At 35.0% G+C, this 13451-nt stretch overlaps 1 protein-coding gene across 1 annotated transcript in view; it reads right to left on the bottom strand.

Moving 5' to 3' along the window:
• Nucleotides 1-13451, bottom strand: part of LOC107600875 (protein unc-13 homolog C) — a 157019-nt gene that overhangs the window by 118455 nt on the left and 25113 nt on the right. The window contains exons 7-10 of the mRNA XM_016292856.1: nt 13446-13451; nt 11847-11918; nt 3761-3980; nt 399-626 (exon numbers count right to left, since the gene is read on the bottom strand). Coding sequence (XP_016148342.1) covers nt 399-626; nt 3761-3980; nt 11847-11918; nt 13446-13451 — 526 coding nt within the window. The remainder of the gene's footprint in view (nt 1-398; nt 627-3760; nt 3981-11846; nt 11919-13445) is intronic.

Raw genomic sequence — 13451 nt, 5'->3', positions numbered from 1 at the left:
TTAATATGATTATTATAAAATTATTATTATTTTACTATATTATATATATATATATAAATTATAATACTTTAATATAAAATGAAATGAAACTTTTTAAGGACATGCTCAGACCTTTTATTTCATATATTACATACAATTTATTATGTGAATATAAAATATAAATACAAATAATGAATATGATGAATTAATTAATTAATAAATACAAATGAATATATAATACAATAAAAAAATTCCAAAAATAAAAAAGGAGAAATATTTAATATTTTTTTATTTTACAAATTTTACATAAAATAAACAATATCATATAGTAATTTTACAATAATAATAATTGTATAATTTATAATTGACAATAATGTATAGTAAACATACTTTTATAATGAGATTCACTCATTACTCACCTGTGATGGTGATTTTGGCAGACCACTTGGACGTCCCCTCCAGCACAGCCTGTTTGGCCGTCTTCAGGTGAGTGTTGAAATCTTCCTTCGAGAGCTGAAACATCTCCTGGATTACCTCGAACACCTCGGGCCGGTTCTTCTCCCTGATTTTCATGCGTTCCTTCATGGCCATGATGATGTTTTGGGTCTTGTCTTCAGCTCCATGTTTCGAGCTCTTCTCTACAGCACCTGTAGCATGATTTACATGTGTTCTTACATTATCACTGCTGATATGAGCTGTGATTCCAACTTGCACACACATAGAAAATGCATCCTAAATTACAGTACATTGAAAATATATTGTGGATGGTGTATTATTTCTGCCGGATTTGGATTATTTCTGTGTAAATAAGCGTACCTACATTTTTGCAGAACTCCAAAAGGTTTCGTTTTCACACAAATTATCAATTAATAGACTTATTTTTGCATGGTTCCTTGTATAATACTATGTTATAACCTCTAAACGCTTTTGCCATAGTGCATGATTTGTAAACTATTACATTTTGATGTTTGCATAACTAGCTCCATATGTATGGCTTTTCTGGCGTAGTAAACTTGCTCAGTAGCACACCCGGTATAGCATTGCACTGGCGATGTGGAGCTCTAATTCTAATTCATGTATTAATCTTTTTTTTTTTTATTGCCAATGTGTGAACAGCGTCAGCTTGTAATGAAACTTAAAAAACAAGATCTTCCCCGACTTTCTAGGTTGTCAAAATCAAAAGGATGTGACATTTACACGAGTTCCCGAGAGCCTCTCATATGAAATGAATGCTTACAGTGTTCAGGTTAATGCCGAAATGGTCATTCTGTTCTGTAATGTCAATGTGTCATGCAAAGAAAAGGGATTTATTCAAACTATAGTCTCCCATATGTGATCCTGGAGCACAAAAGCAGTGTTAAGTCGCTGGGGGATATTTGTAGCAATAGCCAAAAAAAACATTGTATGGGTCAAAATGATAGATTTTTCTTTTATGCCAAAAATCATTAGGATATTAAGTAAAGATCATGTTCCATGAAGATATTTTGTAAATGTCCTACTGTAAATATATTAAAACTTAATTTTTGATTAGTAATACGCATTGCTAAGAACTTCATTTGGACAACTTTAAAGGCGATTTTCTCAATATTTAGATTTGTTTGCACCCTCAGATTCCAGATCTTCAAATAGTTGTATCTCGGCCAAATATTGTCCGATCCTAACAAACCATACATCAATGGAAAGCTTTTTTATTCAGCTAAGGGACATAAGGGTCATAAAAATTGACCCTTATGTCTGGTTTTGTGGTCCAAGGTCACATATAGTCTATAGTCTCAAATATTACTTCTAAGTGAGGAGCAAAAAAGAACTTAACCATATCGACTGCAGTTCACTTAATGACCACCGGTGTCGCTCTACATGGTCCCTTTAAGATCTAATAGCCACTTAGTCTAGTTGATTTTGAAGTGTATGTAGTATTGCACATCTCTAGATGACTTCGTGGAGTACAGATGACTCACTGCTGTTTGAAAAATGTATCTCTCGGCACTCTATTAAAATGAATCATTCATTCAGAGAAGCAACATAAATACCTTGCAAAAGCTTTATAAGAGTGTTCAAGAGGCGCTGCATGTAAGGAATAAAACAGCATGACTGAAAGAGACGGTGGTGGTCTTTCCTTTCACAAACCATACAAGCCAAACCAAATGCGTATTTAAACACACTAAATATGATGGGTTTGATGGCTCGTTTAATAAATCTCTCTCTGTACAGGCCCATTTGTGTCTTTGGCAGATGGCCACGTCTGTGAGGTTTACTAGGGAACTCCTTCACATATATCTCAGCCACAGCCTGACATTAGCGCTCGTCTGAGAGCACTGCCCTGCACACTTGAGTCTTACCGTCGCGAAAATGGTTATTCTCTTAGTGCAGAACTTGTTTAAATGGCAGAACAGAGAAACAATAAAACAAACAGCTGCCGAAAGCAAACCGTCAGAGCTGAGAGCTGCCATGCGATGTGACGGACAGACAAAGGCATTTCAAAACGATGAGCACTGCTTATGGGCTTGCAGCGTGATAAAGCAGACTTACATTTTCTGAAGAAAAATGAGTGTTCGCCCATGCAAAACTCACTGTTACAATGCGAAAGCGTAGCTGTGGAGTGTTTTTCAGTCTCTGCAGCTTTTCACGATTCAGTGATTGTGGAGCACGACACAAAATCACCAAACTGTCACATTTTTTGCATAATTCATGCATAGTTCACCAATAACTGCAAAAGTATAAAAAGCACAGTGCTACTAAGATATACATGATGTTAGTCTGATGACTAATCTGTGTTATTAATGTTAATAAAACAACAAAAGACAAAGAGCTTTAATAAGGATCGGTGTATTCAATTAATATAGTAATGTGTTTTATTTTACATTTGATTATTTCATTTCTGCAGTATTTTGTATGGAAGCCTGCTTCTGCCACAGAATTAAAAAAAAAATGTAAATCCAACTTTTTATCTCACAATTTGGACTTTTTTACTCGCAATTCTCACAATTTATATCTCCGATTCATTCTTTCTCGCAATTCTGACTTGTTTCTCTAAATTTGAGTTTACAACCTGCAATTTTCCATGGAATAAAAAAAAAGTAAAAATTTTGACACAATTCTGACTTGCAATTCTGCATTTATATTTTGCAATTCTGTGTTTATGTATTGGAATTCTGAGTTTATCCGAGTAAAAAAGGTAATTGCAAATTTTTATCTCTCAATTCAGACTTTTTGTTTTGTTTTGCAATTCTGGGAAAAAATTCAGAATTGTGAGTTAAAAAGTTGCAACTAGCTTTTTTTTCTGGTGGCGGAAACAACCTTCCATTTGAATACTAAACCTACCTGAAAAACGTTTATTTAACTTTAATTTAACTTTATTCTATTTCTCTTTATTTAATTTGTTTCTTTGTCCTACTGTTTGTAAATTGCTTCTTAGTTCTTATTTTTAATATCTTTAAAACGTTTTTAAAAGTTGTGTGTCAGAATTTGATGAGACACCAAATAAACAAGATTTCTGTTTTGTTTCGTTTTTTTCCACAAAATTCTGTTAAATTACAGCCACAAAAATGGTCATTTTGATCACAAAATAAAAAACAAAAAGTGAAATCTTGGTGGGACTGGTTTTTAGCTTTTACTGTACATCCACTGTACATCTTTTACACTCATTTTAATGCAAAAGTAACGGTGATCCTTGACTTTTAATGGTGACAAAGACCAACTGCACTTTCTAAAGATGGATTTGACCTTCTCCATCTTGCTTATTTAATCAGCACTGAGATCAGGTAAAAAGGGCTAAACTCACGTTGGAGACAGTCTGCGTTCAGGAGGTCCTGGCATTTCTCATGGCATTTGACCCCGCATTCGGTGCAGCGCATGCCCTGCCGGGCGATGCCCCACAGCAGACCCTCACACTCGTGACAGTAGGTGGGTGCTGTGGCCGTCCACACCTCGAAATTATGGGGTGTGGTGGAGGAGATGGGATAGATCAACGCTTGCAGGGTCTTTCTGAGCACATGCAGTTTCTGTGAAAAAGAGAGAATTTACAGCAAGAAGATGCACAATCAATGTTTTTCTCAAATCAATGAAGGTCTTAAAAGAAAAATGAGCGTTCGCAGTAATCACAGCACTCGATATGCATGCTACTGCTGTGAATAGAAATCTATATTATTGCAGTTTTCAGGATAACCTGTGCTCATTAGAGTAACTACCAAGAAAAACACTGCAACTTTGGGAAAGATCAGCATCATGTATATAAGAAATATGAAATTTTGATATTTTGGAGACTCATTAGATATTTCTCTAAATATTTATTTATTTGCTCCAAAATGGCTTATAGTTGCAGTACATTTGCAATAAGAGGCAGTGTTATTTAGTATATTTTTTAATAATATTAATTTAATTTTGTTTTATTTTAATACATTTTTAAAATAATTTTAGTAATATTTTTAATTAGTATTTTTGTATTTTCCATTTTCATTTTAATTGTTTTAAGCTTGGTTAGTTAGTTTTGTTGTATGTTTTTGTCATTTTTATTAATTTTTATTTTATTTTGTTTATTTTTATTTTAGTAAATCAAGTTAAACTAAATGAAAATAAGAAATGTTGCTTTGGCAGCGAGCTGAAATAATATACGTTTTTACATTAAATTTTTTTTTGTGATTCTTGACTTAGTGGTTTTAATGGTGACAAAAAGACCAACTTGCACTCTTTAAAGACTTATTTCTAAATCAGATTAATCTACATGCTCTATAGTTCAAGAACTCCACTAATAACAAAACACTCCTAAAAGCACAGATGCCTCGGTCAGCTGGTGTTCGGAAAAATCCTAATATTGTGGTATTAAAAAAAAAAATGATATCATGCTGATATTAATTTCACTAATTATAGCGCGCATGCGAAACAGCGAGCTGAAATAATATACGTTTTTACATTAAATTTTTTTTTGTGATTCTTGACTTAGTGGTTTTAATGGTGACAAAAAGACCAACTTGCACTCTTTAAAGACTTATTTCTAAATCAGATTAATCTACATGCTCTATAGTTCAAGAACTCCACTAATAACAAAACACTCCTAAAAGCACAGATGCCTCGGTCAGCTGGTGTTCGGAAAAATCATAATATTGTGGTATTAAAAAAAAAAAATGATATCATGCTGATATTAATTTCACTAATTATAGCGCGCATGCGAAGCCCACACAGTGTTTTCAATCTGTCCCTGTTAAGACTAACAGGGTGAATCTCACAAAACCAAAACTGTGAAGAGCATGTATGGCATGCCGCATTTCACCCCAAAATTAAAAGAAACATAAAAGAAAAGATTTTGCATTTATATATTTGCAATACAATGAAGCACATTAATTCTTTGCACTGAATTGTTCAAATTAAATATTACATTTTTGGGGTTTTTCACATTAGAGTAACAAGAGCAGTGGAGGAAAATGTGCTGCTTAATTGTCATGAAAACAATGTTACAATTGCAAAGAAAAGTAATGATCCATAAAATTATTATCCCTTCTTTCTTTCCTTCTTTTGATTTTGAAGTCATGTTGTTGACAGGTTTGATTGGATTCACTCAGTGGACATTATTTGTTGTGAATGGTTTGCTTTCATAGGCAAAAGCCGTGCAGAAAATCTGACGGCATCTTCTGTATCCTTATGAAAGAGCAGAATGAATGTGCACATAAATCTGCCCTTTTACAGCTGGATAAGACAAAGTGCGAGCGAGAGTGAAGGAGAGGTGGGCTGGTGATGTACAGCACTCTGAAACGATGCTTTCTCCTTTCCCACTTCTGCTGAGACGTGTGTTCTGCACTCCGCCCACAAAGTCATTACGTTAAGAGCTGCCGAGATTTCAGCGTCCAAATGGCTAATAACGAAATAAAGCAAACTAAAAGCACTGCAGAGTGAAAATTCAGGCTAATTAGCAGAGTAAACCTAAAAATGGTGTAGGGAGAAAATTCTTTCACTGGTCTCTGAGGGAAAATTTTGATACAAAACAGCAACAGCATCAAATATGAAGTGCACAAATAACTGACAATGCACAAATAAAACTGCGCTGAATGATTAATGGTGGTGGTCTTAGTTATATGGAACACTTAAAGGGGTCTCTCACACTTACAATTAAACAGGTTGTTTTTTTAGGAATAATAATGTCCACCCTATTTCGTCCGATGTAGATGAGTTTGTTTCTTCATCGGATTTGGAGAAATGTAGGATTGTTGCTCAGCAATGGATGCTCTGCAGTGAATGGGTGCCGTCAGAATGAGAGTCCAAACAGCTGATAAAAACATCACAATAATGCACAAGTAATCCACACCACTCCAGTCCAGCAGTTAACATCTCGAGAAGTGAAATCTGTGTGTTTGTAAGAAACAAATTCATTATTTTTCAAATTTTCCGGCTAAAATACGAGTCCTCTATTCATAATATTGCTTTCTCCAGTGAAAAGGTTTTCTGGTCTAAAACAGGAGAGAAATCTACACAGATCAAGCACTGTTTACAAGCCAAAACAGCTCTAAACAAATATGTGGCTGGATTTTGATGTGAGAGGAGAAAAGGAGATGGACTTTTTCACTAGAGGAAGCTTTATTATGGATTATGGACTCAAATTTGAGCTGGAAGCGACAATTTGAAGTTAAAAATAATGTCTTGATGGATTTGTTTCTTACAAACATGCAGCTTTTGGCTTCACACACTGTTAACTGCTGGACTGGAGTGGTGTGGGTTACTTGTGGATTATTGTGATGTTTTTATCAGCTGTTTGGACTCTCATTCTGACGGCACCCATTCACTGCAGAGCATCCATTGCTGAGCAAGAGATACAATGCTACATTTCTCCAAATCTGATGAAGAATCAAACTCATCTACATCTTGGATGCCCTGAGGGGGAGTACATTTTCAGCAAATTTTAATTTTTGGCTAAACCATTCCTTTATATGACCAAAACGATTTAATTATATTTGTCATATCAACATCATAACGCCCTGAATATTGCATTTATGAGGTATGATCGCTGCTGGCCGTCACACGCTCTACTCCTGCCTGACTAACGGCAGTAACGTTACGCAAATGAGGGATTAACATCTGGCAAAAACGGGAAAGAACTTTCCAATTTAATCCAGCGACTCCAGAGCAACCAGATGAGTTATCCTCAGAATTAAACACTGGGCTATCAGCCAGAGAGAGGGGGAATATTCATGGAGTAGTGGTCAGCAGTGTCACAAACTCCAGCAGAAATGAGGGACGGAGGAATTAAAGCATCTGTCAAACACACAGCCGCTGACCCAAACACTTCACAGCATCTTAAACAGATCGTTCAGCCCAATAATGACAATACTCGCCCTCGTGCCATTCCAAACCTTTTCTTTTGTGTACACCAGGAAGAAAACTGACAGCATATCAGTTTGGAATGACTTGAAGGTGAATAAATAATAATAGGATTTTCAAGTTTCGATGAACTAAGACTTCAACTGTTAGAAAAAAGCAGCCCTCTCTTTATTTCTCTGCTCGTCCTTTGAGAAACACCAGCCAATTAAATGTTTGGAAGCGTCCTCCACGCCTGCAGCTCTCGGCTTCCAGACCCACAGCGGAGACGTCTTTGGTTGGGATGTGTTTAGGTGCTAGAAATGCCGTGATGCCACACCATTAATGTGTCTGAAGACCTGCTGCCTGCATCTGTACAGATCATGAGCACTACTGTTCACAAGTCTGAGGGTTTTCTTTGAAAGAAAGTATTACTTTTATTCAGCAAGGATGCATTAAATTGGTGAAAGGTGACTGTGAGGTCATTTATAATGTTAGATTTCTATTTTAAATAAATAAATGTGAACTTTCTATTCATCAAATCATGGAAAAAATATATTGGTTTCTACAAAAATATGATGCAGCACAGCTGTAACATTGATAATAATCAGAAATGTTTCTTGAGCAGCAGATCAGCATATTAGAATGATTTCTGAAAGATCATATGACACTGAAGACTGGAGTAATGATGCTGAAAATTCAGCTTTGATCACAGAAATAAATTACATTTTACAATATCACTCACATATAAGGCAGTTATTTTAAATTGTTATAATATTTCACATTTTTACAATATTTTTGATCAAATAAATGCAGCTCTTGCGCGCATAAACTTTCAAAAACATTAAAAAATCTTACCGACTCCAAACATTCAAACAGTAGCATATGTCAGCTACTAGACATAGAGAAACAATGCAAGTCGCCATCACAAAATATTGAACAGATTTGGACTTTTGAGTCATTAAAAGCTTCATATAATGAGAAATCAAATTTGAAATGAGTTTAATGCAGAATAACTAGTAAACTGTGCTAATGTGTGTTCTCTTCCATTCATACACATACAAATGCATGTGTAGATTTGAAAATATATTACAATATTAGCAAATCTAAACATTACAGATTGACCATTTCCAAAAAAAATGCAAAGAGGCCATTTACATAAAACATACAGCAGCAAAAACCGTCCTGTTTTTTTACTAATAGTCAAAGAGAATGAAGAATGCTGGTCATGTAAAACTAAATTATGAATGTTTCTGGCACAGAAAACCTTGACTAACATTATCTCAGGAGAAAACTGACTGAATAATGTCACGGACCGAATCCAAACACTCTCTGTTGATTTTTCTCCCTCTTGCTGTGAGTGTCGAGGACAGATATACTGATATAACACTTTCTGTCCTTGTTTTCTGGTGTCTTCTTAAGCATATGGACGCATGGGCTGCTTTCGGCATGCTTTTCTCGGAGGGATTGGGTCTCTTCTGTAATTCCTCCCTCAGCCCCCTCATCACTTTGTTTCTTTCTCTCACTCGTATTTTACTTTCTTTCGCTCTCTCGCTGGTGTATTTAATGCATTTAAAAACTCTCAGACATCTGTTCGGCCTACTTAGAAATCTGCCGGCCAGCTCTTTATATCTGACCTTCCTCCTTTTTAAGTCTAAGACCCGTCGAAGGCTGTTTGGAAACAGGTGCATCTGAAAGAGTGATTGCAGTGCTGCTATTCTTCAGAGGACTGCTAGTGTTGGATTAAGGTCGACTGGACCGGCCCACTGGAGCCCGACTCTGACCTGTCTATTTATCACTCGCTAACGCAGCCTTCAACTCATCCCGCAATGACTGTACTGTACTGTACTGTAAACATAACACTACTGCAATGCTGTAAGACTAGTGGGAATCACTAGATTTCCTCCAGACTTGATGGGAGTGAAAATCAAGTTTGAAAAATCTAGTCACAGCCACAATTTTGGCTGGATTTTGCCAGGTTAATGCAATCAAATCATTGAAATTGATTATCGTGGTATCAACTATTTCCCTGAAAACTCCACAATATCTACATATGCACTTTGTGCAGCTCTTAAAGGAATAGTTCACCCAAAAATAACAATTCTGATATAATTTGCTTACCCTTATGTTGGCTTAAAACCTGAAAGACTATTTTCGTCCATACAGTTAAAGTCAATGGGGTCCAAAACAGCACTTGACCCCACTGACTTTCATTGTAAGGATGGAAAAACACTGAGATGTTCTTCAAAATATCTTCTTTTGTGTTCAACAGAACAAAGTCAGAACAGTTTGGAAAGACATGAGGTGAGTAAATGAGGCATTTTTGGTGAACTATCAGCTTTCTAGAAAATATGACTTATTCGACTGTTTTATGAGGCAACAGGCTTTTGTGCCTAAACTACATTACCCATCATTCTCAGCAGCAGGACAATAATTATAGAGTGTTTTTCAGTGGTCTTGATTCTGAAAGTATTTTTCTCATCGGCATTATAAAAAAAACTTTGTTCATTTATAAGCCACGGACCAAACCAACAAGCTACAAAGTGAATCACAACATTACAAACACTGATTTTAAGCAAAAAAGTGTTTGAAAATCGAACAAAAAAACAAAGACATTGTAGGACTTTGTTTAGGGAAACAACGACAATCCCATAAAGCACTGCAAATGACATAATTAAATTAAAAATTATGGAAAAATATAAAACTATTGTTTTAAAGATATATATTTTACATTTATTGCATATATATATATATAAATAGTTGCATGCTTGTTTCGACTCTCTGATTGATGGTTATTTCTTTGCCAAATAATGGGTAATATCGTTTTTCATTAAGATTATTCCCACTGATTATTTTTTAAATAACTTAAGCATACACTATCGATTTACAGCCTCATAGCTCACATTATGTCTCTTTAATGGTTTATAATGGTTATTGCTACAAATCAATTCCCCTATAGAGAAAATTAAGGGGATTTTTACTTCCAGAGCCTGACAGTTGCGCTCTATTATAAAATAAACAGATACATCCTCCATTACTAATGCACATCCAGGTAATTTTGTTGTCAAAAAACTTCCTGTCTTTGTTGGTAGATATAAACAGAGAGAACGAAATAGGAATTACTCAGCATGTCCATTTTGTGCATGATTATGTTATAATTAAAACTCCCCAAACGCATAAGCAGAAAATTCCCAGGCGAAATTTGAGGACAGAGTTAGTCTTCAGCTCAGGTAAATTCATGCATCTCGCTATCACAACAGAGAAATTAATTTCACATCACACCGAGTCATTCTGGGCCGTTTATTCTGCGGATCAATTAATGGGAGGCAAGAAGGTCTGGGAATGCACATCCAGGTAATTTTGTTGTCAAAAAACTTCCTGTCTTTGTTGGTAGATGTAAACAGAGAGAACGAAATAGGAATTACTCAGCATGTCCATTTTGTGCATGAACGCACATCATGTTATAATTAAAACTCCCCAAACGCATAAGCAGAAAATTCCCAGGCGAAATTTGAGGACAGAGTTAGTCTTCAGCTCAGGTAAATTCATGCATCTCGCTATCACAACAGAGAAATTAATTTCACATCACACCGAGTCATTCTGGGCCGTTTATTCTGTGGATCAATTAATGGGAGGCAAGAAGGTCTGGAAAAAAAGAAGAGTAATTATTTTTTTATTGATTAAGACGTTCTTTCCTCTCTCAGGGTTTTGGCCCCTCCGTCGAATCAAAGTACAAGAATACAATTGAAACGGGAATTATCGATCAACACCAAAATAATCAGAAAGCATCTTAATGCGGATACAACAGCGTCACTCGCTTAAAAGCTGATAAGTGCTTTCTATTCATCAAAGAAACCTGAAATAAATATATAAAATCACAGTTTCCACAAAGATATGAAGCAGCACAACTGTTTTCAACAATGATAATAATAATTAATGTTTCATGAGCAGCAAATCAGCATATTAGAATGATTTCAAAAGGATCATGTGACACTGAAGACTGGAGTAATAATGCTGAAAATTCAGTTTTGCATCACAGAAATAAATTACATTTTACAATATATTCACATAGAAACAAAGTTATTTGAATTTGTAATAATATTTCACATTTTTACTGTATTTTATTATCAAATAAATGCAGCTTGGTGAGCAGAAGAGACTTATTTAAAAATTCAAGATCGTCTTGAAACTAATTTTTCAACCAGCACAGAAAATAATTCAAATCAAATCAGTATTTCATGCCCATTTATTTATTTACTTTGTAAGTAGCTGTGTATAAAGTCACAACTTATGAAATAAATATATATTTAGTGAGTAGCTGCTGTGGTCGTGGTCCTGATCACCTCGTCAGGGTTTATTTTGTGACAGTGACTGAGATTATAAATAGGCTTCTTTTTAAATCTTGTTCATTTGTTCTTGCCTCTGGCTCTGATGTGTGTTTCTGTATCAGTTGTGACTTTATGCATGAGCGTTACATTAGTGCCACATGATTGCTCCTCATTAGACTCTGACTGGCTGCTTACAGAGTGATTTATGCACGAGTCTATATGGTGAAAGCACTGTGTGCGTGTGTGTTTAAAACTCACCAGCTCCTCGTTGTTCAGAGTCGATCTGTTCACGAGCCCAAACGCAATGCCTGCCTTTCGAGCAGCCAATGTCTGGAAGGAAAAAAGGAAACAGTGAGAAAGAGCCAGAGAGAAAGACAACGCTCAGGAACGCAGTCAAATGCTACAGGGCAGAAATCGGTTATGTTAGGCTGAATGTTATCATGCGACGCAAAGATAAAACTTGATTACTCAGGCTGGGAAACCACTTTCACTTTCAAGCAGATATTCACCTATTACCCTACTGAATGCAACTCTCGGAAAGCTTTTCATTTTATGTTCAATAGAAGAAAATGTTGTTTGTATTCTGTGCAGTGTAATATGCTTTCATTTCGTTAGGTTTAGTGTGATTTTAAAGATTTCAGGAGACAGATGTGCTTTCTCAATAACAAGACAGACTAACTGAGGGCTCTTTGCTCACATTTCACAAGTGCAAAGAAAAATGATAGGTCTGTCTCAAAACTAGTGCTGCTGTCTACATAAAGCAAATAATGGTTAACACAGTCCATTTTAACAGGACTGAATGTGTTTTTCTGAGCTTGCTGCCATGCATTTCTAGGATTGTATTCTCTATGAAGGATGCTGTCTTAAAATTTGATCAAAGTAAGACTGCATGCATTTAAGAACAGCCTTTACACCACAAGTGTGCACATAATGCTTAAAAATGCTGTCTAGTAGGTAGACGGCTCACTAGGATTTGGAACAGAGCTGACATTTTCTGTCATGAACGCTCAAATTATGAAACAGTCTTTATTTTTAAATCAAATAATGAAAGCTCTATTATTTTCTCATGTTGAAAAATGTTCCTTGCAAAATCAGAAAAACAAATATGAATGAATGAACGCATGAATAAATAAATATATACAAAATAAAATAGAAATAAATATAATATAAAAATGAAGTACTAAATAAATAAAATGAAAACAAATTTTGCTATTATTTTTGCATGTTGAAAAATGTTCCTTGCGAACTCAAAAATATATATATAATATAAAATTAATTATAAATATATAAAATAATAAATAAAATATATAAACATAAAAATGTAATATTAATACAAAGCCAAATATGAATAAAAATCAAACAAACAAACACATTTTAAAATGCTTTAAAGACCGTTTGCATGAATACATTTGTTTATGGACAAGCAATGCTATTTGTCCATCCAAGAAATGAAAATATGATTTGTCTTCAAATTTATGCCCATTTAACACTAAACATTCAACCTAAGGTCCATGTACAGTAATGTCTGTTGTCACTATTATTCATACAAAGGCTGGGTCCAAAAAAAAAGCATTTTAAACGGGAACCACCTAATGAAAACAGCTTCAAACAAGCTTCCATGGCACCATAACATCATGTATAATGAGCTAGAACAAATTAAAGTGAACTTCAAGCATATTTAGTAGCTAAAATAATGTCATTTTTATACTTTCCAGCAATCCTCAAACCACACACAAGATTGTGCGATACCATAGGCAGATATGTACACATCTGTGCTGCTTCAACTGACTAGATGAAAATATCTAAGTAGACAAACACTGGATTCAGATGCATTCATTAAAAATGCAAAAGACTTACCAAAGC

Source organism: Sinocyclocheilus grahami, unplaced genomic scaffold (assembly GCF_001515645.1).
Source record: "Sinocyclocheilus grahami isolate Dianchi unplaced genomic scaffold, SAMN03320097.WGS_v1.1 scaffold14.1, whole genome shotgun sequence".
Classification (NCBI taxonomy): Eukaryota; Metazoa; Chordata; class Actinopteri; order Cypriniformes; family Cyprinidae; genus Sinocyclocheilus; species Sinocyclocheilus grahami.
The sequence above is the reverse complement of the archived record's forward strand: the minus strand, read 5'-3'. Positions and strand labels throughout refer to the sequence as shown.